This window comes from Entelurus aequoreus, linkage group LG07 (assembly GCF_033978785.1).
Source record: "Entelurus aequoreus isolate RoL-2023_Sb linkage group LG07, RoL_Eaeq_v1.1, whole genome shotgun sequence".
Lineage (NCBI taxonomy): Eukaryota > Metazoa > Chordata > Actinopteri > Syngnathiformes > Syngnathidae > Entelurus > Entelurus aequoreus.
In genome coordinates, this window is record NC_084737.1 from 78695548 (window position 1) to 78717745 (window position 22198).

At 37.6% G+C, this 22198-nt stretch overlaps 2 protein-coding genes across 3 annotated transcripts in view; both read right to left on the reverse strand.

The window, feature by feature from the left end:
- LOC133654287 (rho guanine nucleotide exchange factor 7) overlaps positions 1-4485 on the reverse strand; it is a 74528-nt gene extending 70043 nt beyond the window's left edge. The window contains exon 1 of the mRNA XM_062054541.1: positions 4273-4485. Within this exon, the coding sequence (XP_061910525.1) occupies positions 4273-4370 (98 nt within the window). The 5' untranslated portion in view covers positions 4371-4485. The remainder of the gene's footprint in view (positions 1-4272) is intronic.
- A 5617-nt stretch (positions 4486-10102) lies between these two features.
- The window catches only part of ttll10 (tubulin tyrosine ligase-like family, member 10), an 82206-nt gene continuing 70110 nt past the window's right edge, over positions 10103-22198 (reverse strand). For both annotated transcript variants that reach the window (XM_062054551.1, XM_062054550.1), the window contains 3 exons: positions 16373-16489; positions 11047-11140; positions 10103-10984 (listed from right to left, as the gene is read on the reverse strand). In XM_062054551.1, the coding sequence (XP_061910535.1) occupies positions 10830-10984; positions 11047-11140; positions 16373-16489 (366 nt within the window). In that variant the 3' untranslated portion in view covers positions 10103-10829. The remainder of the gene's footprint in view (positions 10985-11046; positions 11141-16372; positions 16490-22198) is intronic.

The window sequence follows — 22198 nt, forward strand, 5'->3', positions numbered from 1 at the left end:
TCTTTTAGCAGTCTATTATTTTATTGTAGTAATCTAGTATTGTCTTGTAGTAATCTATTATTTTCATGTAGTAATCTAGTATTCTCTTGGAGTAATCTAGTATTGTCTTGGAATAATCTATTGTATTGTGGTGCTTTATTATTGTTTCGTAGTAAGGAGCGTTACCACATGTCCTTTCTACCCACAGCCATAAAATTTAGACTTAGACAAACTTTATTGAGCCAAATGTACAAAGCACCTATGTGGTTACTCTGATCTTTTATCATGGTGTGCATTACGGACTTTATATTGTATCTATTATTTATCTAAACATGTTATATATGTGGTCTATTTTTTGGTTTTTCAGTACGTTTTACTTCTGTCACTATATGTAAAAACTTGCACTGCAACATCATTCCCCCACTGTGGGATAAATAAAAGTCTATTTTATGATCGTCTTGGAATAATCTATAATCTTGCAGTTCTCTATTGTTTTGTAATCTATTTTTTTTGTAGTAATCAATTATTGTCCTAGAGTAGTTAATGTCTTGTAATTAGGGATGTCCGATAATGGCTTTTTGCCGATATCCGATATTCCGATATTGTCCAACTCTTTAATTACCGATACCGATATCAACCGATACCGATACTGATATATACAGTTGTGGAATTAACACATTATTATGCCTAATTTGGACAACCAGGTATGGTGAAGATAAGGTCCTTTTTTTTTTAAAATTAATAAAATAAAATAAGATAAATAAATTAAAAACATTTTCTTGAATAAAAAAGAAAGTAAAACAATATAAAATCAGTTACATAAAAACTAGTAATTAATGAAAATGAGTAAAATGAACTGTTAAAGGTTAGTACTATTAGTGGACCAGCAGCACGCACAATCATGTGTGCTTACGGACTGTATCCCTTGCAGACTGTATTGATATATATTGATATATAATGTAGGAACCACAATATTAATAACAGAAGGAAACAACCCTTTTGTGTGAATGAGTGTAAATGGGGGAGGGAGGTTTTTTGGGTTGGTGCACTAATTGTTAAGTGTATCTTGTGTTTTTTTATGTTGATTTAATAAAAAGAACAAAAAAAAAAAAAAAAACCATACCGATAATAAAAAAAACGATACCGATCATTTCCGATATTACATTTTAAAGCATTTATCGGCCGTAATAATATATTATTGTCTTGTAGGGATTTATTTTTGTATTGTAAACTGCAAAAAGTCAGTGTTCAAAAACAACAAAAAAACATACAAAAATTAGTGGTATTTTACTTGAACTAAGAAAAATTATCTGCCGATAGAACAAGAAAATTTGGCTTGTCAAGACTTTCCAAAACAAGTAAAATTAACTAACCTCAATGAACCCAAAAATACCTTAAAATAAGTATATTCTCACTAATAACTAGTGCACTTTTATTGGTAGAAAAAAAAAGAGACCTTTTTGCTCAATATGTTGAAAAATATTCTTAAATGAAGTAAATGCTAGTGCCATTATCTTGACATAATGATATGCGCTCGGCATTACATTTCTTGAAACCAGCAAACTTATACTAAAAACAAATTTATTGTTCTTAATGGAAAGGCAACAAGGCAAGCGCTTGTTACTCTCGGGGTCTCCTAGCCGCTCAGACAAATCATATTGTCTAAAAATGCATTTTTCCATGGATAACATGACATCATCACGCCAAGTGCGTACTTTTTCAGTCAATTAGTACGCATATATACAGCCCGGCCCACCGGCCAAAATTTTTTTCTATTGTAATTTTGAAGAATTTATCTGAATGTGCATGAACCTTTTCTGTTCAAAATTGTTAGAAATGTCACATGCTAATTTTTTTTTTTTTTCATGATTGAAATAAGAAATTATTATTTAAAAAAGTAGTTTTATACTTGTGAGTGTTGATGACACAGCTTTGCAACAGTTGATATTCTAGTTCCAAGCATGTTTTACTCAATATAGGTCATAAAAAACTGAGATAATTGTTTTTGGTGCCAAAAAAGAAGTGTTTAAAGTCATCCAACACCTTCAATCACTGTCCCTGAAAACCTCAAATAAAGCCAGAAATCTTGGGGTTATTTTAGATTCTGACATATGTGGGCTCTGTACAGAGGATGTTGTTGTGGCTTGTGCAGCCCTTTGAGACACTTGTGATTCAGGGCTATATAAATAAACATTGATTGAGTGATTGATTGATTTACATTTCGACAGTCACATCAAATCAGTAACAAAATCGGCCTACTATCACCTCAAAAATGTAACAAGACTTAGAGGGCTCATGTCAGCTCAAGACTTAGAAAAACTTGTACATGCCTTTATTACCAGTAGGCTAGACTATTGTAATGGTCTCCTTGCAGGTCTTCCCAAAAAAACTGTCAGGCAGCTACAGCTTGTTCAGAACGCTGCTGCTAGAGTTCTAACAAAGACCAAAAAAAAATGTGAGCATGTTACACCAATTCTTAAATCCTTACATTGGCTCCCTGTACATCAGAGAATTGATTTCAAAATCCTCCTGCTCACATATAAATCACTACATGGTCTAGTATATCACTGATATACTCCCACTATATAAGCCCTCTAGATCACTAAGATCTTCTGAGACCAATCTGTTAGCGGTTCCAAGAGTAAACTCCAATCAAGGGAGAGCATCATTCCGTCACTATGCAACAAATAGCTGGAATAAACTTCCTGAAGATGTCCGACTTTCCCCAACTCTGACTACTTTTAAAACTAGACTGAAAACGTTTATGTTCACTTTAGCTTTCAGCTAAATCTTTGAATCTTTTAACTTTTAACGTCCGCACTGTTTTTTATTTTTATTGTCTGCATTTTAATTTTGCTTTTATTTTCTTTCATTTCACTTTGTCGTCTGTGAAGCACTTTGAGTCTGCCTTGTGTATGAAAAGCGCTATACAAATAAAGTTGCCTTGCCTAAAATCTCAGCAACAAGCTGTAAAATCTTACTGAGATCATTTAGGACCAAAACCCTTAAAAGAAGTAAAACACTCTAACATAAAATCTGCTTAGTGAGAAGAATGATCTTATCAGACAGAAAATAAGCAAATATCACCCTTATTTGAGATATTTAATCTTGCTTAGATTTCAGTTTTTGCAGTGTAGGGTTTTATTGTCTTGCAATAATGTATTATCTTGCATGATTATATTATTGTTTTTTAGTAATCTATTAATGTCTCATAATGATACATTATTGTCTTGTAATAATCTATTGTCTTGTAGTGATCTATTATTGTGTGGTAATTAGAGATGTCCGATAATATCGGCAGGCCGATTTTATCGGCCGATATATGCGTTAAAATGTAATATCGGAAATTATCGGTATCGTTTTTTTTATTATCGGTATCGTTTTTTTTTTTTTTTTTTTTTTTAATTATTAAATCAACATAAAAAACACAAGATACACTTACAATTAGTGCACCAACCCAAAAAACCTCCCTCCCCCATTCACACTCATTCACACAAAAGGGTTGTTTCTTTCTGTTATTAATATTCTGCTTCCTACATTATATATCAATATATATCAATACAGTCTGCAAGGGATACAGTCCGTAAGCACACATGATTGTGCGTGCTGCTGCTCCACTAATAGTACTAACCTTTAACAGTTAATTTTACTCATTTTCATTAATTACTAGTTTCTATGTAACTGTTTTTATATTGTTGTACTTTCATTTTTTAAATTTATTTATCTTATTTTACTAATTTTTTTAAAAAGTACCTTATCTTCACCATACCTGGTTGTCCAAATTAGGCATAATAATGTGTTAATTCCACGACTGCATATATCGGTTGATATCGGTATCGGTAATTAAAGAGTTGGACAATATCGGAATATCGGATATCGGCAAAAAGCCATTATCGGACATCCCTAGTGGTAATATATTGTCTTGTAGTAATCTATTTTTGACTTTGAGTAATTATATTGTGTCGCAGTAATATATTATCTTGTAGTATTCTATTATTGCCTTGTAGTAATCCATTATACTGTATTATATTATTGCCTTGTAGTAATCTATTGTACTGTAGGATTGTATTATTGCATTGTAGTAATGTGTTATTTGTAGTAATCCCCTACTCAAGTCAGCACCTCTTCACTTCACTTGCCAGGTATAGTCGAGTAAATCCCAGGCGATAACTTCATGTTTGTATTGAACACAACAAGACAACAATGATGTCCCAAACAAAACACTTAAGTACAATTAATGCAGCAAATCATACTATTGCGTCTTATGAATGCGTTCAAGTGTCGGTAGCTTACCCCAAATTGTCCCCAGAGAGTTCCATTAGTTCGATCTCATCAGGACCCACCTCGTCCACTCCGGTGTGCCTCTGGGTCACACTGCAGCATCCCATCATGGACCAGATCTCCTCCTGTCCTATGCTCGGCTCTCAGACTCTCATCCCTACTGTGTGTGTTTGCCACACTCCAACAAGAAAAGACCCCAAAAGAGGATATTGTGCAGATGAGACAAGGAGGGGAAGGAGGAGGGGCGGCTAAACTAATCTCTAGTTCCCTCTTTTTTCGAAGTTTCCATCTAGGCTGGCCGAGCAAAGGTGTCAGAAGAGGAATTGAAGTCAAAGACATGGTGATGCACGATGTGGTTGTTTCTTCCTTCCTGTCAGCTGACGCTAATCTTGGTTTTGGACAAACTAAACAGTGCTTGTTTTACAAGCTGTCACACAACCAGTAAACATTTGTTGCGTCTTATTTCCAAACAACTTTGCATTATCCACTAAGCAAGCCAAGCAGGCCCCACAATTCTTCTTCTTGCTATTTATACTTAGAATTTTTAAACATCTGCTGACTGCACGTTGTTGTCTTTCCACACAAGCTGCGGTTCTTTTGTTTGTGGGGGCACAAACATTGTTGTCCAGATGAAGAACATGTGCATCACTTACAGCAGGGGTGTCCAAACTTTTTCCACTGAGGGCCGCACACTGAAAAATCAAAGCAAGCGGGGGCCATTTTGATATTTTTCTATTTTAAAAACCAATACAATATATTTATAAAAAATATACATTAAGGCCTCCACTCAGGCTTGATCCCGGGGACCCCAAAGGGTTTTGGTCCAAAAAATATTTAAAATGTGTCATTATTCAGTATTATTATCTCTAGATCAATATTAGGTCTATCTGTCAATATAATGTTTTTAAAGATTTAAGTCGTATGCTCCTGTCAAAGAAAACCCTGTTTTTTATGGAAAAAACACAACATATGCAATATTTTCACCCAATAAAATTTTTAAGAGGAATATTTCAGATTATATAATAGTTGGAGCCTTAAAAAGGTCAATAACTCATAACACCATTGATTTTAATTCATTATTATTTTTTGAGCAATGACACTTAAAAACAAATCACACAAAAATGATTGGGGAACCAAAAGGGTCCTACTCATTAAAGTGTTAAAAAATAAATTATAATTTTTTTACTTTTTTATTTTTACTGTTTACTTTTAACACAATAATCTCGAGATCAACTTCAGATCTATCTGTCAATTATAAATGATAAATGATAAATGGGTTATACTTGTATAGCACTTTTTTACCTTCAAGGTACTCAAAGCGCTTTGACAGTATTTCCACATTCACCCATTCACACACACATTCACACACTGATGGCGGGAGCTGCCATGCAAGGCGCTAACCAGCAGCCATCAGGAGCCATCAGGAGCAAGGGTGAAGTGTCTCGCCCAAGGACACAACGGACGTGACTAGGATGGTAGAAGGTGGGGATTGAACCCCAGTAACCACCAACCCTCCGATTGCTGGCCCGGCCACTCTACCAACTTCGCCACGCCGCCCCTGATTATACGTTGTATTGTTGTTTATGTTTTTTGTTTGTTCGTTTTAGGCCCTTCTTTAAAATTTTTTTTTTAAAAAGCTACATTTTTTATATGGCAAACACAAAATATGCAACATTTTCCCCAAAAAATATCTCAAAGTGCAATATTTAATGTGACGTAATTGGAGCCAGGTCAATAATTCATAATGACATTGATTTTGATTCATTATTATTTTTTAAAGAAAGAAACAGCCTGCATGGCAGCTTTGTGTTATTAGAGTAAACATTGCAACATTTTCTTGTTACATTTCACCTGTTTGCTCTTTTATACCATTTTTAATGTTTTTAATTTTTTTAATCGTATTTTGAAATGGGCCGTGGGGCCATTAAAAAATGACCTGCGGGCCGCAAATGGCCCCCGGGCCGCACTTTGGACATGCCTGACTTACAGAAAAGGCCAACATTATCTAGTTTTGCTCCAGCAGATGGCACAGTTTTTCCCTTCTTTACAAATAGGTACTTTGTCATCAATACAGATCAGTGATTGAATTGATAAGAACCATATTCTTTTTTCTGTTTTGAGAGTAAGTTATTATATTTGTGTTTTTTATCGGTCCTGTTAGACACCGACATCTATTTAATAATACCACCTTAAAGGCCTACTGAAAGCCACTACTACCGACCACGCAGTCTGATAGTTTATATATCAATGATGAAATGTTAACATTGCAACACATGCCAATACGGCCGGGTTAGATTACTAAAGTGCAATTTTTAATTTTGCGCGAAATATCCTGCTGAAAACGTCTCGGTATGATGACGTCTGCGTGTGACGTCACGGATTGTAGAGGACATTTTGGGACACCATTGTGGCCAGCTATTAAGTCGTCTGTTTTCATCGCAAAATTCCACAGTATTCTGGACATCTGTGTTGGTGAATCTTTTGCAGTTTGTTTAATGAACAATGGAGACAGCAAAGAAGAAAGCTGTAGGTGGGAAGCGGTGTATTAGCGGTCGGCTGCAGCAACACAAACACGTAGCCGGTGTTACATTGTTTACATTCCCGAAATATGACAGTCAAGCTTTACCATTGGCCTGTGGAGAACTGGGACAACAGAAACTCTTACCAGGAGGACTTTGAGTTGGATACACAGACGCGGTACCGTGAGTACACAGCTGCGGCTTCCAAACATTTGATCGCTTGCCCGTACGTGCGTGCCGCTATGTGCATGTCACGTACGTAACTTTGGGGACTTTGGGGAAATATATGTGCTGTATGAACTTTGGGGAGGTGAACGGTACTTTGGGCTGTGGGATTGAGTGTGTTGTGCGGGTGTTTGATTTGTATTGGCGGGTTATATGGACGGGAGGGGGGAGGTGTTTGTTATGCGGGATTAATTTGTGGCATATTAAATATGAGCCAGGTTGTGTTGTGGCTAATAGAGTATATATATGTCTTGTGTTTATTTACTGTTTTAGTCATTCCCAGCTGAATATCAGGTCCCACCCGCCTCTCACAGCATCTTCCCTATCTGAATCGCTTCCACTGCCCTCTAGTCCTTCACTCTCACTTTCCTCATCCACGAATCTTTCATCCTCGCTCAAATTAATGGGGTAATCGTCGCTTTCTCGGTCCGAATCGCTCTCGCTGCTGGTGGCCATGATTGTAAACAATGTGCAGATGTGAGGAGCTCCACAACCTGTGACGTCACGCTACTTCCGGTACAGGCAAGGCTTTTTTGTCAGCGACCAAAAGTTGCGAACTTTATCGATGTTCTCTACTAAATCCTTTCAGCAAAAATATGGCAATATCGCGAAATGATCAAGTATGACACATAGAATAAACCTGCTATCCCCGTTTAAATAAGAAAATCGCATTTCAGTAGGCCTTTAACATTTGACAACCAAACAATTAAACAAGGAGACTCGGTAAAGAATCTGGGTATTATCTTCGACCCAACTCTCTCGTTGAGTCACACATTAAGAGTGTTACTAAAACGGCCTTCTTTCATCTCCGTAATATCGCTAAAATTCGTTCCATCTTGTCCACTAGCGACGCTGAGATCATTATTCATGCGTTCGTTACATCTCGTCTCGATTACTGTAACGTATTATTTTCGGGTCTCCCTATGTCTAGCATTAAAAGATTACAGTTGGTACAAAATGCGGCTGCAAGACTTTTGACAAGAACAAGAAAGTTTGATCATATTACGCCTATACTGGCTCACCTGCACTGGCTTCCTGTGCACTTAAGATGCGACTTTAAGGTTTTACTACTTACGTATAAAATACTACACGGTCTAGCTCCATCCTATCTTGCCGATTGTATTGTACCATATGTCCCGGCAAGAAATCTGCGTTCAAAGAACTCCGGCTTATTAGTGATTCCCAGAGCCCAAAAAAAGTCTGCGGGCTATAGAGCGTTTTCTATTCGGGCTCCAGTACTCTGGAATGCCCTCCCGGTAACAGTTAGAGATGCTACCTCAGTAGAAGCATTTACGTCCCATCTTAAAACTCATTTGTATACTCTAGCCTTTAAACAGACCTCCTTTTTAGACCAGTTGATCTGCCATTTCTTTTCTTTTCTCCGGGTGGACCGCTCGCCTGTGCATCGGTTGGGGACATCTCTGCGCTGCTGACCCGTCTCCGCTCGGGATGGTCTCCTGCTGGCCCCACTATGGACTGGACTCTCACTATTATGTTAGATCCACTATGGACTGGACGTTCACAATATTATGCTAGACCCACTCGACGTCCATTGCATCCGGTCTCCCCTAGAGGGGGTGGGGTCACCCACATCTGCGGTCCTCTCCAAGGTTTCTCATAGTCATTCACATTGACATCCCACTGGGTTGTGAGTTTTTCCTTGCCCTTTTGTGGGCTCTGAACCGAGGATGTCGTCGTGGCTTGTGCAGCCCTTTGAGACACTTGTGATTTAGGGCTATATAAATAAACATTGATTGATTGATTGATTTTTTTAACATGATGCCATCAGCCCAAGTTTTTTTCTCATTGGCCTTTGGGTGATTGAGCCCTATGAACTCTGCCTAGCAACATGTGTGACATGACCAAAATGATCTGAGGTTAAAAAACAATTTATAATAAAATATTTATTTATGATATTGTATTATTTTTTAATGATAAGTTACCATTTGTAAATTAGATTTCCTATTCATTTTTCAGATTTTCTTAAATAAGGATATATTTACATATGTATAATGCATGCATGTTTCAACATACAACACCCTACAGTGATTGAAAAGTGGAAAAGACACTGGATCAGATCATATGATAGGTACTGCGGTTAGGGGCTGACAATAATGCAATTAATGTAATTTTTGTAACTACTTTTTCATATATTTAGCTTTGAAATAATTCTTATTTTATTCAATATATAAAATACCACTATACGTAAAATAATTCTTAGTGAAAGAGTACTGTCATTACGAACATCCAAAAATACCTCAGAACAGTGATTGTCAAACCGTAGTACCCGTACCACTAGTGGTATGCGGGCTCTATCTCGTAGTGCGCCAAAGAATCACTGAAATATTCCAAAACGGTGTTACCGTTCAAACTGTGCGTAATATTACAGTAGCCAAACATATTAAATATACTTGTTAAATAGAACCTCTGCCTTGTTTTTAATTAATATTTAGGCCATCTCAGTTGCCTAGTGGTTAGAGTGTCCGCCCTGAGATCGGTAGGTTGGAGTTCAAATCCCAGCCGAGTCATACCAAAGACTATAAAAATGAGACCCATTACCTCCCTGCTTGGCACTCAGCATCAAGGGTTGGAGTTGGGGGTTAAATTACCAAAATGATTCCCGGGCGCGGCGCCGCTGCTGCCCACTGCTCCCCAAGGGGATGGGTCAAATGCAGAGGACAAATTTCACCACATCTAGTGTGTGTGTGACAATCATTGGTACTTTAATCTTATTAATTAATAATCTCCTATGCTACTATGATTTAATGTTGGTCATTATGGTAGTACTTGGAGCCAAGTTTTTTCTGACTTGGTGAATTTTTTTTCCATATTTTTCACAAAATACTTTTTTTCATTTCAACGCTACCCCTGTATTTAATGTAACTAAATAACTCATACAGACACTTCTCGACAATGTAGTTTAGTAGCTAACAGAAAGACATGACCAATTTGTTATAATAATATTACTGTATATTCCTATTTTTTTTCAAAAATATTTAAAAAATAAACCAGGTTTTAAATTTTTTTATTTGTTAAACATTCAATCCAATTTCTTTTGTCGTAATAAACAATATTGGAAACTACACAATTATTTTCTAAACACAGAACTGTAATTTAGTACCCCAAAAAGTCATTTAACTTTTTTACATTCACATTTTTAAATACTGTACTTTGAAATAATAATGGTTGCTTTTCTTCAAAATACAATACCAGTGTGTAAGAATAATAGTCACACACGTACAGTATCAAAATGCAATGCTATTGCTGCTTTGTAGCACTAGAGGCCGCTATTGCTCCGCAAGCAGGCCTACTGTATAATAGTAACTCTTTTCAAATTTTAAACGGTATAACTCGCATGTGTTGTAAAACATAGATATGGAAATTGTCAGTTGGTTCAAATTTGTTCCTGATACATATGCCCCGCACAGTGGGCACAAGTCTTTCTAAAACAAATTAGTATTCTTTAATTAATAATTAGCTTGGTGGCAAAACTTTTGGATATTCAAAATCTAACTCACTCACCAACTTCTGTTATTTTAGATCAGTTATGGTACATTGTTGCTTTAAAATATGTATGTTTGCATTCTTTTTTTGTGCCTTCAATCAGTATGCATTAGAAGAGGGTTAGTTGTTGTCACTGGTAAGTGTAAGTCAGCAACACGGTAGATGTGTTTGTTTCAGCACATCTGCATCCTGTGAAGGACGCTGCAGAGTGCACGTATACTCAGTTTGAGCTCCATTCGAGAACAACCGGTCTTGTTTGGGCCAATGTTGCCATCTGAAGCTCTGCCCACTGAGCTGCGGTGTTGGCTCTTTGTAGTGACTTTACGATTGTTTCCGTTTCCGTCTACGATGCCTTTTCTTGCAAGTCAGAGCTGAGCTATCGGGTCCGTCGTACAGGAGCACAAAGCCCCTCTGACTGGCTAAAGGAAGGATACGCTGCCTGAGAAGACGCTTGTGGAAGATTTCCAGAGTCACATCTGAAAAGCAGAGTAGCAGAAACCAACAAACGTGGCAAATGTGTCATTTTGAATGCACCTACCTAGTGTCTCCACCACAACGGGGGGTATGACCTCCCTCAGCACCTCACAGTTGATGTGAAGAGCTGGATTACAGTTCATCTCCAAGAGCCAAACCTTGTTGTTTAAGAGATAATGGCTGTATATTAGGGGTGTAAATATAAATGAATATATCGATATATATTTCTGAGATTCAAATCTGTGCTCGGCAAGTTTGCCTTCCGGAAAAATCGATCGATTTTATTGATACTAGAAAAGGAATACATTGAATTTGAGAACGGTAGACTTAATACACTTTTAATGATGAGGACATTAAAGGCCTACTGAAAGCCACTACTACCGACCACGCAGTTTATATATCAATGATGAAATCTTAACATTGCAACACATGCCAATACGGCCGGGTTAACTTATAAAGTGCAATTTTAAATTTCCCGCCACACTTCCGGTTGAAAACGTCTATGTATGATGACGTATGCGCGTGACGTCAATGGTTGATACGGAAGTATTCGGACCCATTGAATCCAATACAAAAAGCTCTGTTTTCATCCCAAAATTCCACAGTATTCTGGACATCTGTGTTGGTGAATTTTTTGCAATTTGTTTAATGAACAATGGAGACTGCAAAGAAGAAAGCTGTAGGTGGGATCGGTGTATTAGCAGCGGACTACAGCAACACAACCAGGAGGACTTTGAGTTGGATAGCAGACGCGCTACCGTGAGTACAGCTTTGGCTTCCAAACATTTGATCGGTTGCCCGTACGTGCGTGTCGCTATGTGCATGTCACGTACGTAACTTTGGGGAAATATATGTTTCTTGCCAACTCTGATGGCGGCCGGGGTGTCGTCGAAAGCTACTACGCCCGCCGCCGCTGCCGTCCCGTAGCTAAGTTAGCTTCAATGGCGTTGTTAGCAACAGTAACAGGTATAAAAGAAAGGGCATCTCTATCCTCCTTCAAAACCGCAATAAAAGTTCACCTCCAGGCAGCTACAACCCTAAACTAACACCCTCCCCGGATTGCTAATAATCAAATGTAAACAATCAAATGCAGATACTTTTTCTTATAATCAAATGTAAACAATCAAATGCAGATACTTTTTCTTATGCCTTCTGATCTCTCTCACTCTCTCTCTCTATGTCCACTACTTGCTGTCCATATCCTACCCCCCCTCTCCCTCCACACCCCTGATTGTAAATAATGTAAATAATTCAATGTGATTATCTTGTGTGATGACTGTATTATGATGATAGTATATATGATAGTATATATCTGTATCATGAATCAATTTAAGTGGACACCGACTTAAACAAGTTGAAAAACTTATTCGGGTGTTACCAGTTAGTGGTCAATTGTACGGAATATGTACTTCACTGTGCAACCTACTAATAAAAGTCTCAATCAATCAAAAAAAGCATTAAGCTTCGCCAGGCTGGAAATTATTAACCGTGTATTTACATGTCCATGGTTTAATAGTATTGTTGATCTTCTGTCTATCCTTCCAGTCAGGGGTTTATTTATTTTGTTTCTATCTGCATTTGAGCCCGATGCTATCACGTTAGCTCAGTAGCTAAAGAGCTTCGCCGATGTATTGTCGTGGAGATAAAAGTCACTGTGAATGTCCATTTCGCGTTCTCGACTCTCATTTTCAAGAGGATATGGTATCCGAGGTGGTTTAAAATACAAATCCGTGATCCACAATAGAAAAAGGAGAAAGTGTGGAATCCAATGAACCCTTGTACCTAAGTTACGGTCAGACCGAAAAAAGATACGTCCTGCACTGCACGCTAGTCCTTCACTCTCACGTTCCTCATCCACAAATCTTTCATCCTCGCTCAAATTAATGGGGTAATCGTCACTTTCTCGGTCCGAATCTCTCTCGCTGCATTGTAAACAATGGGAAAATGTGAGGAGTCCTTCCTCCTGTGACGTCACGCTACTTCCGGTACAGGCAAGGCTTTTTTTTTATCAGCGAGCAAAAGTTGCGAACTTTATCGTCGATGTTCTCTACTAAATCCTTTCAGCAAAAATATGGCAATATCGCGAAATGATCAAGTATGACACATAGAATGGATCTGCTATCCCCGTTTAAATAAAAAAAAATCATTTCAGTAGGCCTTTAAAGGTTAGTCAGTTTTAGTTAGTTTGCCAGTCTCTGGCGTCATCAAAACAAAAATGGCAAACATAGAAAGGTCATAAATGCAAATGCGATGAGACAATATCACAAAGCTGTTAGAATAATTATGTATATATTATCACCATAACTTTATACTTAACGGCCGTTGATATAAATTATTGTCAATTGTGCTGAAGTGGTATTTTTGTATCTGTGCATACTGGCAATCCAAAAGATTGCCAATTGTCTTTATTAGTGTTGTGTCCAGACTCGGCCTGCTGATGTCCAAGGTCGAACACCGCCGTGACGCAGACAGAGCAGAGACAAGGCGATATGACCTGCGTCAACTAATTTTCATTTATTCTATAATCATATATTGTGTCTAACTGGAGTTGTCGAGATCACCCCCATCCCTGAACGACAGCTTCAGTGATGTAACAGGGACCTTCCTAATAAATAGAGGATGCGCGCGGGCTTGATTTTTAGAACGTAGTTTGGATCTGTAACTAGAATACAGCCCGAAATACGTGTCTCCTCTTGAGCTAAATTGAACTCTGTCCCTGCATGATTCCTTGCTTCTTGTCTGATTAATAGATGTCATCAGTGTTTCAACCTGACAAAGCAATACAACTTTCAGCTACAGCACAATTGCAAAAGACCCGACAAATAATAACGACAACAAAATAATATAAAGCCGCAACACAACTTTGAGCTACAAAGGACGCGAGGGACACGAAAGAAGTGACTGCGGAGCAATTAACGCCGACGCATCGACTTCCGGAACACAACAACATGAAGCAACTACACAACAGCTGGCATCCAAGGAGAAGTCATTACATCAGAAATGAATAAATAGAAGAGATGGATTAAGGAAGCAATGGAAATTAGGAAGCGATGGTCCAACACCATCAACAGGGATGAGGGGACATACAGTACATGCCTCCGCACACCTGGCACACCTTCCTTCATCTGCGACGCCAGGGCGGAGAACAGATACTGTATGGCCGTGTCGGGGAACTTTATTTAGCAGGTAAATCTGCTCTTATAATGTTGGTTACTGTACTTTTATTGAAAACTGATTGAATGTTGAAAATGTGAGCAGAAAAGGCATAACCACAACACCAGGGGGAGCTCCACTAACCACGTTAAACCCAGATTCCGATCTAACAAAGGTCTTAACTCATTCTCTTTCTATGCCACAACAATGTGGAATGCGCTCCCAACAGGTATAAAAGAAAGGGCATCTCTATCCTCCTTCAAAACCGCAATAAAAGTTCACCTCCAGGCAGCTACAACCCTAAACTAACACCCTCCCCGGATTGCTAATAATGAAATGTAAACAATCAAATGCAGATACTTTTTCTTATGCCTTCTGATCTCTCTCTCTCTCTCTCTCTCTCTCTCCGCACGGTGCGCCCCCTCCCTTCCCGTATCATGACTCTTTTTGGACGTCACCACATAAAAAAATCAACACAAGATGTCAAAACGGCCAAAACTGTCAGGTGCCCAGGGAAGAAAAAAGAGAAAAGAAGAGGAGAAACGAGAAAAAGACAGAAGTAGCAGGTAGGTAACGTTAGCCTACATTAAATTATTTGTCTGTTACAGAATGTGATAGTAACCTGGCTTTTTAGCATTAAGCTAATGTTACATGATTCGGCAATTGCTAATCAATAAATAGCTAGTTCTGTTTTAAAGTCGGGTTAATATTGTGGAGGGGGCTAAATTATTATGGAAAATATTAATGTAACGTTAGGTAATTACAGTACTCCCTGGTGTACAGTAATTTGTAAGTCATTCTAGTTAATGCAATATTAAAAAGCACTAATAGAGAACTCTGTAGGATCCTCTTTTTCTGTAATATAGTTGTTAAAGTCATACTGGTTTGATATCTTGTTTTGTGCAGTGCCTTATTTATATTGTATTTTTAATTTATTTTATGCAACTTGACACATTTTATTTTGTGTTTATGTATGTAAAAAATATTGTATTTCATATATTAATTTTTTATTTTTTGTATTCATTTATTTATCCATATTTTTTTTTATCTTGTTAACTATTCTGATTGTTAATTTGCTTTCTTTAAGTAAAAAAAAAGGTCTAAGACAAAGCTATTCCGTTTCTTGTGAGTATATACACTTCACTGCCGATGTTGGGGGGCGCTACCTAAAATCTTGCCTAGGGCGCCAGATTGGTTAGGGCCGGGCCTGATGATGATAGTATACAGTGGGGCAAAAAAGTATTTAGTCGGCCACCCATTGACAATCAATGGGTGGCTGACTAAATACTTTTTTGCCCCACTGTATATCTGATAGTATATATCTGTATCATGAATCACTTTAAGTGGACCCCGACTTAAACAAGTTGAAAAACCTATTGGGTCAATCGTTGCTTCCTGGGGAAGATCTTCCCTGGCAAGCAATTGGTACTCCAGTACTTGTACCCGGAGGCTGGTCAGGTCCAATCGCAGCTGCGGCAGACTTTTTTTGGGGGGGGCGTGGCCTCCAGCTCCGGCTGAATACCGGGAGTTTGTCGGGAGAAAATCTCTGTCGGGAGGTTGTCGGGAGAGGCGCTGAATATCGGGATTCTCCCGCTAAAAACGGGAGGGTTGGCAAGTATGTATTGGGGTGTTACCATTTAGTGGTCAATTGTACGGAATATGTACTTCACTGTGCAATCTACTAATAAAAGTCTCAATCAATCAAAAAAAACCTCTTGTTAATTCAACCTAAAGTGTTGGTTGCACTTCATCCAAATAAGATGTGAATGCATTGATTGATTGATTGATTGAAACTTTTATTAGTAGATTGCACAGTACAGTACATATTCCGTACAATTGACCACTAAATGGTAACACCCGAATACATTTTTCAACTTGTAACACGTAAAGTCCATTGACTATTAATTGTTGTTTACTTGCTTGTTTGTATCCATAATTAATTTATACATAATTCCCTAACAAGAAATAACAGGAATATAGAAATACTCACCTGCAATGTCCAATATCCAGTATTCATTTCACAATAACACTGCTTGATTTTTATTAATTTTTTAAATTTCTAAATCGTTACTGAATCTATTTAAATTTACTGAATCGTTTCGAATCGTATTGTTCTAAAAAAATAATAATATCTTCACTGAATCGCAACAGCAACCACAAATTCTGGAATGAATCGTTGTTAAGACAAACTGTTACACCCCTACAATATATGTCAAATATCCACACAAATATCTCACCTTGAAGTCCTCGTCCACCATGAAGTCACAGCCAATCAGGTCAAAGAAGCCCAGTCTGCCATCAAGCTTGGATTTGGCAGCAAAGAAACATTGTGTCATGATCTGCTGCATGCGCCTCTGGAGGAGACACAACCGAGGAAGTCATCACTTATTGGCTTCACTTATCCGCCTATGTTCTATTCTATTTGTTTGAAAATATGACATACTTTATTATATCCACACTGGTCAAAATGTACAAAGAGATTAAAAACAAACATGTCTTCCCTAAGATGTAGTAATGTCTGATTTTTGTTTGTTGAAAAAAAAAAAAGTAATGCGCCGCGTATAAGCAAAATACGTAAATATTAAATGTTACTATAAATGTGCCTGTTACTACTTTATATATACACTTACATCATGTACAAACCCCGTTTCCATGAGTTGGGCAATTGTGTTAGATGTAAATATAAACGGAATACAATGATTTGCCAATCATTTTCAACCCACATTCAGTTGAATATGCTACAAAGACAACATATTTGATGTTCAAACTGATAAACTTTTTTTTTTTTTGCAAATAATCATTAACTTTAGAATTTGATGCCAGCAACGCGTGACAAAGAAGTTGGGAAAGGTGGCAATAAATACTGATAAAGTTGAGGAATGCTCATCAAACACTTAAACCTGAGAAGCTTGAAAATTGTGTCTCCTCAGTTCCCAAACGTTTACTGAGTGTTGTTAAAAGGAAAGGCCATGTAACACAGTGGTGAACATGCCCTTTCCCAACTACTTTGGCACGTGTTGCAGCCATGAAATTCTAAGTTAATTATTATTTGCAAAAAATAAAATAAAGTTTTTGAGTTTGAACATCAAATATCTTGTCTTTGTAGTGCATTCAACTGAATATGGGTTGAAAATGATTTGCAAATCATTGTATTCCGTTTATATTTACATCTAACACAATTTCCCAACTCATATGGAAACGGGGTTTGTATATACAACCTTAATGGAGGTGTTTGGATGCTCTTTTTAGGGGCTCTATACACAGAATTGAACGGCTCCCATACGCTCCATTGTGAGATTGATTGATTGATTGAGAAGTTTATTGACATCTTAAAGAATTGAATCCATGTAATGCTTTAAAAAGGCAAATGGATGGCACAAAAAGCCAAAAGGCTTGTTTCCATTGTGGTCCATTAAATTAGATGACTTTTGATCGCATTTATTTAATATTTAAAGGCCTACTGAAATGAAATGTTCTTATTTAAACGGGGATAGCAGATCCATTCTATGTGTCATACTTGATCATTTCGTGATATTGCCATATTTTTGCTGAAAGGATTTAGTAGAGAACATCGACGATAAAGTTCGCAACTTTTGGTCGCTGATAAAAAAAGCCTTGCCTGTACCGGAATTAGCGTGACGTCACAGGTTGAAGGGCTCCTCACATTGTTTACACCAGCAGCGAGAGCGATGATTACCCCATTAATTTGAGCGAGGATGAAAGAATTGTGGATGAGGAAAGTGAGAGTGAAGGACTAGAGTGCAGTGCAGGACGTATCTTTTTTCGCTCTGACCGTAACTTAGGTACAAGGTCTCATTGGATTCCACACTTTCTCCTTTTTCTATTGTGGATCACGGATTTGTATTTTAAACCACCTCGGATACTATATCCTCTTGAAAATGAGAGTCGAGAACGCGAAATGGACATTCACAGTGACTTTTATCTCCACGACAATACATCGGCGAAGCACTTTAGCTACGGAGCTAATGTGATAGCATCGTGCTTAAATGCAGATAGAAACCAAATAAATAAGCTCCTGACTGGAAGGATAGACAGAAGATCAACAATACTACCAAACACTGGACATGTAACCACACGGTTAATGCTGTCCAACCTGGCGAAGCCTAGCAATGCTGTTGCTAACGACGCCATTGAAGCTAACTTAGCTACGGGACCTCGACAGAGCTATGCTAAAAACATTAGCTATCCACCTACGCCAGCCCTCATCTGCTCATCAACACCCGTGCTCACCTGCGTTCCAGCAATCGACGGCGCGACAAAGGACTTCACCCGATCATCGATGCGGTCGGCGGCTAGCATCGGATAGCGTCGGCTAGCGCGTCTGCTATCCAACTCAAAGTCCTCCTGGTTGTGTTGCTGCAGCCAGCCGCTAATACACCGATACCACCTACAGCTTTCTGCATTGCAGTCTCCATTGTTCATTAAACGAATTGCAAAAGATTCACCAACACAGATGTCCAGAATACTGTGGAATTTTGCGATGAAAACAGAGCTGTTTGTATTGGGATACAATGGTGTCCGAATACTTCCGCTTCAACCATTGACGTCACGCGCAAACGTCATCATATCTAGACGTTTTCCCGGGAAATTTAAAATGGCACTTTATAAGTTAACCCGGCCGTATTGGCATGTGTTGCAATGTTAAGATTTCATCATTGATATATAAACTATCAACACATGCCAATAAGGCCGGGTTAACTTATAAAGTGACATTTTAAAATTCCCGGGAAATATCCGGCTGAAACATCGCGGTATGATGACGTATGCGCGTGACGAAGTCCGAGTAACGGAAGTTATGGTACCCCGTAGAATCCTATACAAAAAGCTCTGTTTTCATTTCCATAATTCCACAGTATTCTGGACATCTTTTGCAATTTTTTTAATGAACAATGAAGGCTGCAAAGAAGACAGTTGTAGGTGGGATCAGTGTATTAGCAGCGGACTACAGCAACACAACCAGGAGGACTTTGTTGGAGCGCTAGCCGCGCTAGCCGCCGACTTCACCTTGACTTCCTACTCTCCGGGCCGCCAAACGCATCGGGTGAAGTCCTTCGTCCTTCTGCCGATCGCTGGAACGCAGGTGAGCACGGGTGTTGATGAGCAAATGAGGGCTGGCTGGCGTAGGTGGAGAGCTAATGTTTTTAGCATAGCTCTGTGCAGTCCGATTGCTAAGTTAGCTTCAATGGCGTCGTTAGCACAGCATTGTTAACCTTCGCCAGCCTGGAAAGCATTAACCGTGTATTTACATGTCCACGGTTTAATAGTATTGTTGATTTTCTATCTATACTTCCAATCAGGGGTTTATTTCTTTTGTTTCTATATGCAGTTAAAGCAAGATGCTATCACGTTAGCTCGTAGCTAAAGCATTTCGCCGATGTATTGTCGTGGAGATAAAAGGCACTGAATGTCCATTTCGCGTTCTCGACTCTCATTTTCAAGAGGATATAGTATCCGAGGTGGTTTAAAATACAAATCTGTGATCTACAATAGAAAAAGGAGAAAGTGTGGAATCCAATGAGCCAGCTTGTACCTAAGTTACGGTCAGAGCGAAAAAAGATACGTCCATCGCTGCCTCTCAAGTCATTCGCTGTAACGTTCCTCATCAACGAATCTTTCATCCTCGCTCAAATTAATGGGGTAATCATCACTTTCTCGGTCCGAATCTCTCTCGCTCCATTGTAAACAACGGGGAATTGTGAGGAATACTAGCTCCTGTGACGTCACGCTACTTCCGGTACAGGCAAGGCTTTTTTTATCAGCGAGCAAAAGTTGCGAACTTTATCGTTGATTTTCTCTACTAAATCCTTTCAGCAAAAATATGGCAATATCGCGAAATGATCAAGTATGACACATAGAATGGATCTGCTATTCCCGTTTAAATAAATAAAAATCATTTCAGTAGGCCTTTAAAATGCATTGGAAAAAAAAATCCATCTGTCGTCATGTCTTTCATAATGATTGTGAACGATAGGCAAGATTCCCCCCAAAAATGCAGTTCCCCTAAGCTTGATTTGATGCCCTGAGAATACAAACATCTACATGAATCAGATCATTCACAGACATATTTAAAGGGGACCTATTATGCAAAACCAACATTTCTTAACCAATTGGTACCAGGTTTTGTCTATTTGGATCTGTATAAGTTCTGAAAAATTAGAATCAAACCATGTAGGCATGGAGGAGATATGTATAAAACTATCTTGCCTAATTCTTTCAAACGAGCCGTATGGAATTTGCCCATTTTGAGATGTTTTTCCAATTGGTGATCTCAGCAAAGTAAATTTTCCTACCGCAAGTCCGCCATTTTAGTCCAATATTGTAGTCATTAAGTTGCTCTTTTTCTATATCCTCCTATTGTGGGGCCGACTGGCTCGTACATGCACATGCATCCACAGCTGTTGCCATTTCTAATACAAAGTAGCGTACAGTTCTAACTTCGGTCAGTAGACTCCATATGGAAGCGCTAAAAACTACAACACGGCTGACGGGAAGAAGACACAGTCCAAAGGAAGGCATGTAACTATAGACCACCCAAAACATGGCGCAAGAGATGGTCAGAAAGTAGCTTGAAGTTGGACTGTAAAACAAAATCTATGCAACATTTTGAGCATAGAACCACCATTACATCTTATGTAGACCACAAGGAAGTGTTTTAAATGTAGAAAAAAATCATAATATGACCCTTTTAAGGTTAGGGTTTCCAGTGAGGATTTGAATTTAGGGTTGGGGTTTGAAATTAGGGTTTCAATCTACAGTTAGGGTAGTTAATACACTGCAAATTGCCACTTGTTAAGATGTAAAATTATATTCCTAGAAATTACCCTGGTTTTAAAAACTTTACTTATTTTAGTCATTGACTAAATATAGAGACACTTGTGATTTAGGGCTATATAAATAAATTGATTGATTGATTGAGTTGTAGTTTAAAAATGTTAAAATTTAGAAAATAACCATTAAAATTTGATATTTGGGTTTTCCCAATAAAATCTTGTTTAAATAATCTGCGACATTTCAAAGATGCTGAATTTAAGAATTGCAACTTGAAAAAGGCTTGTTTTCAAAACATTATACTTATTTCTATCTTAAAAGGCCTGCTAATTTCTAGGTATACAAATCTTAATTTAGAATGTCTTATCAAGAATAATATTAACTAGCTCCATGGACAGATAATTTCACTAGTTTTTTCCTAAAATCTAGTCTTTTTGAAAAAAAATTTTTGCAGTGTAGTACCACTACATTTCATATTTTGGTTTTCTGTTGAATGATTATTGGCTTCTGGGTTAGGTCATGTCAATGCTGTTACTCAATTTAATTGAATTTATTTTAGTATTACAATAATTATATTTATTCTAGGTTTAAAATATTATTACAAGTTTAGAGTTAGGGTTGCAATTTAGTGTCATCTTTTTGGTTTAAAAATGGGGATTAATTTAAGGGTTACGGTTAGGACAGGGGTACCATTAATATTGTTTTTATTGAAATATATTTATATAATAATAATAACAATAATATCATTTTATTCATGTTATGTTTATATTATTATATGAAGGTACTTGCGCCTTACAGGGTGAGTGCTGTGAAAATTTCTGGCCTTTGAACGATTGTATTTAGAACTTAAAAAACAGGTATAGCCTTATACCTGTTATTATACCTGAATTTCCCCCAGAGATCAATAAAGTACTTTCTATTCTATTCTATTCTATAATAATATAAACATGAATTGTCATTTCCTGGTCAGAGAGCAAGCATCGTTTCCACTTGAGCTAGCCATCCTCTCAAATTAGGGTCCAAATTTCTGCATAGGGTGGGGTTTCGAATTAGGGTTTAACATTATTAGTTTGATATTTCCAAAAAATATATATGATTTTGATATGAAAATTCAAAATTAGTACAAGACTTTTAAAAGACAACAATACACGCGAAATTGTTATTGTAAAATGTTCTCTATATGAACAATGTGTGTATACAGTATATATATATATATATATATATATATATATATATATATATATATATATATATATATATATATATATATATAT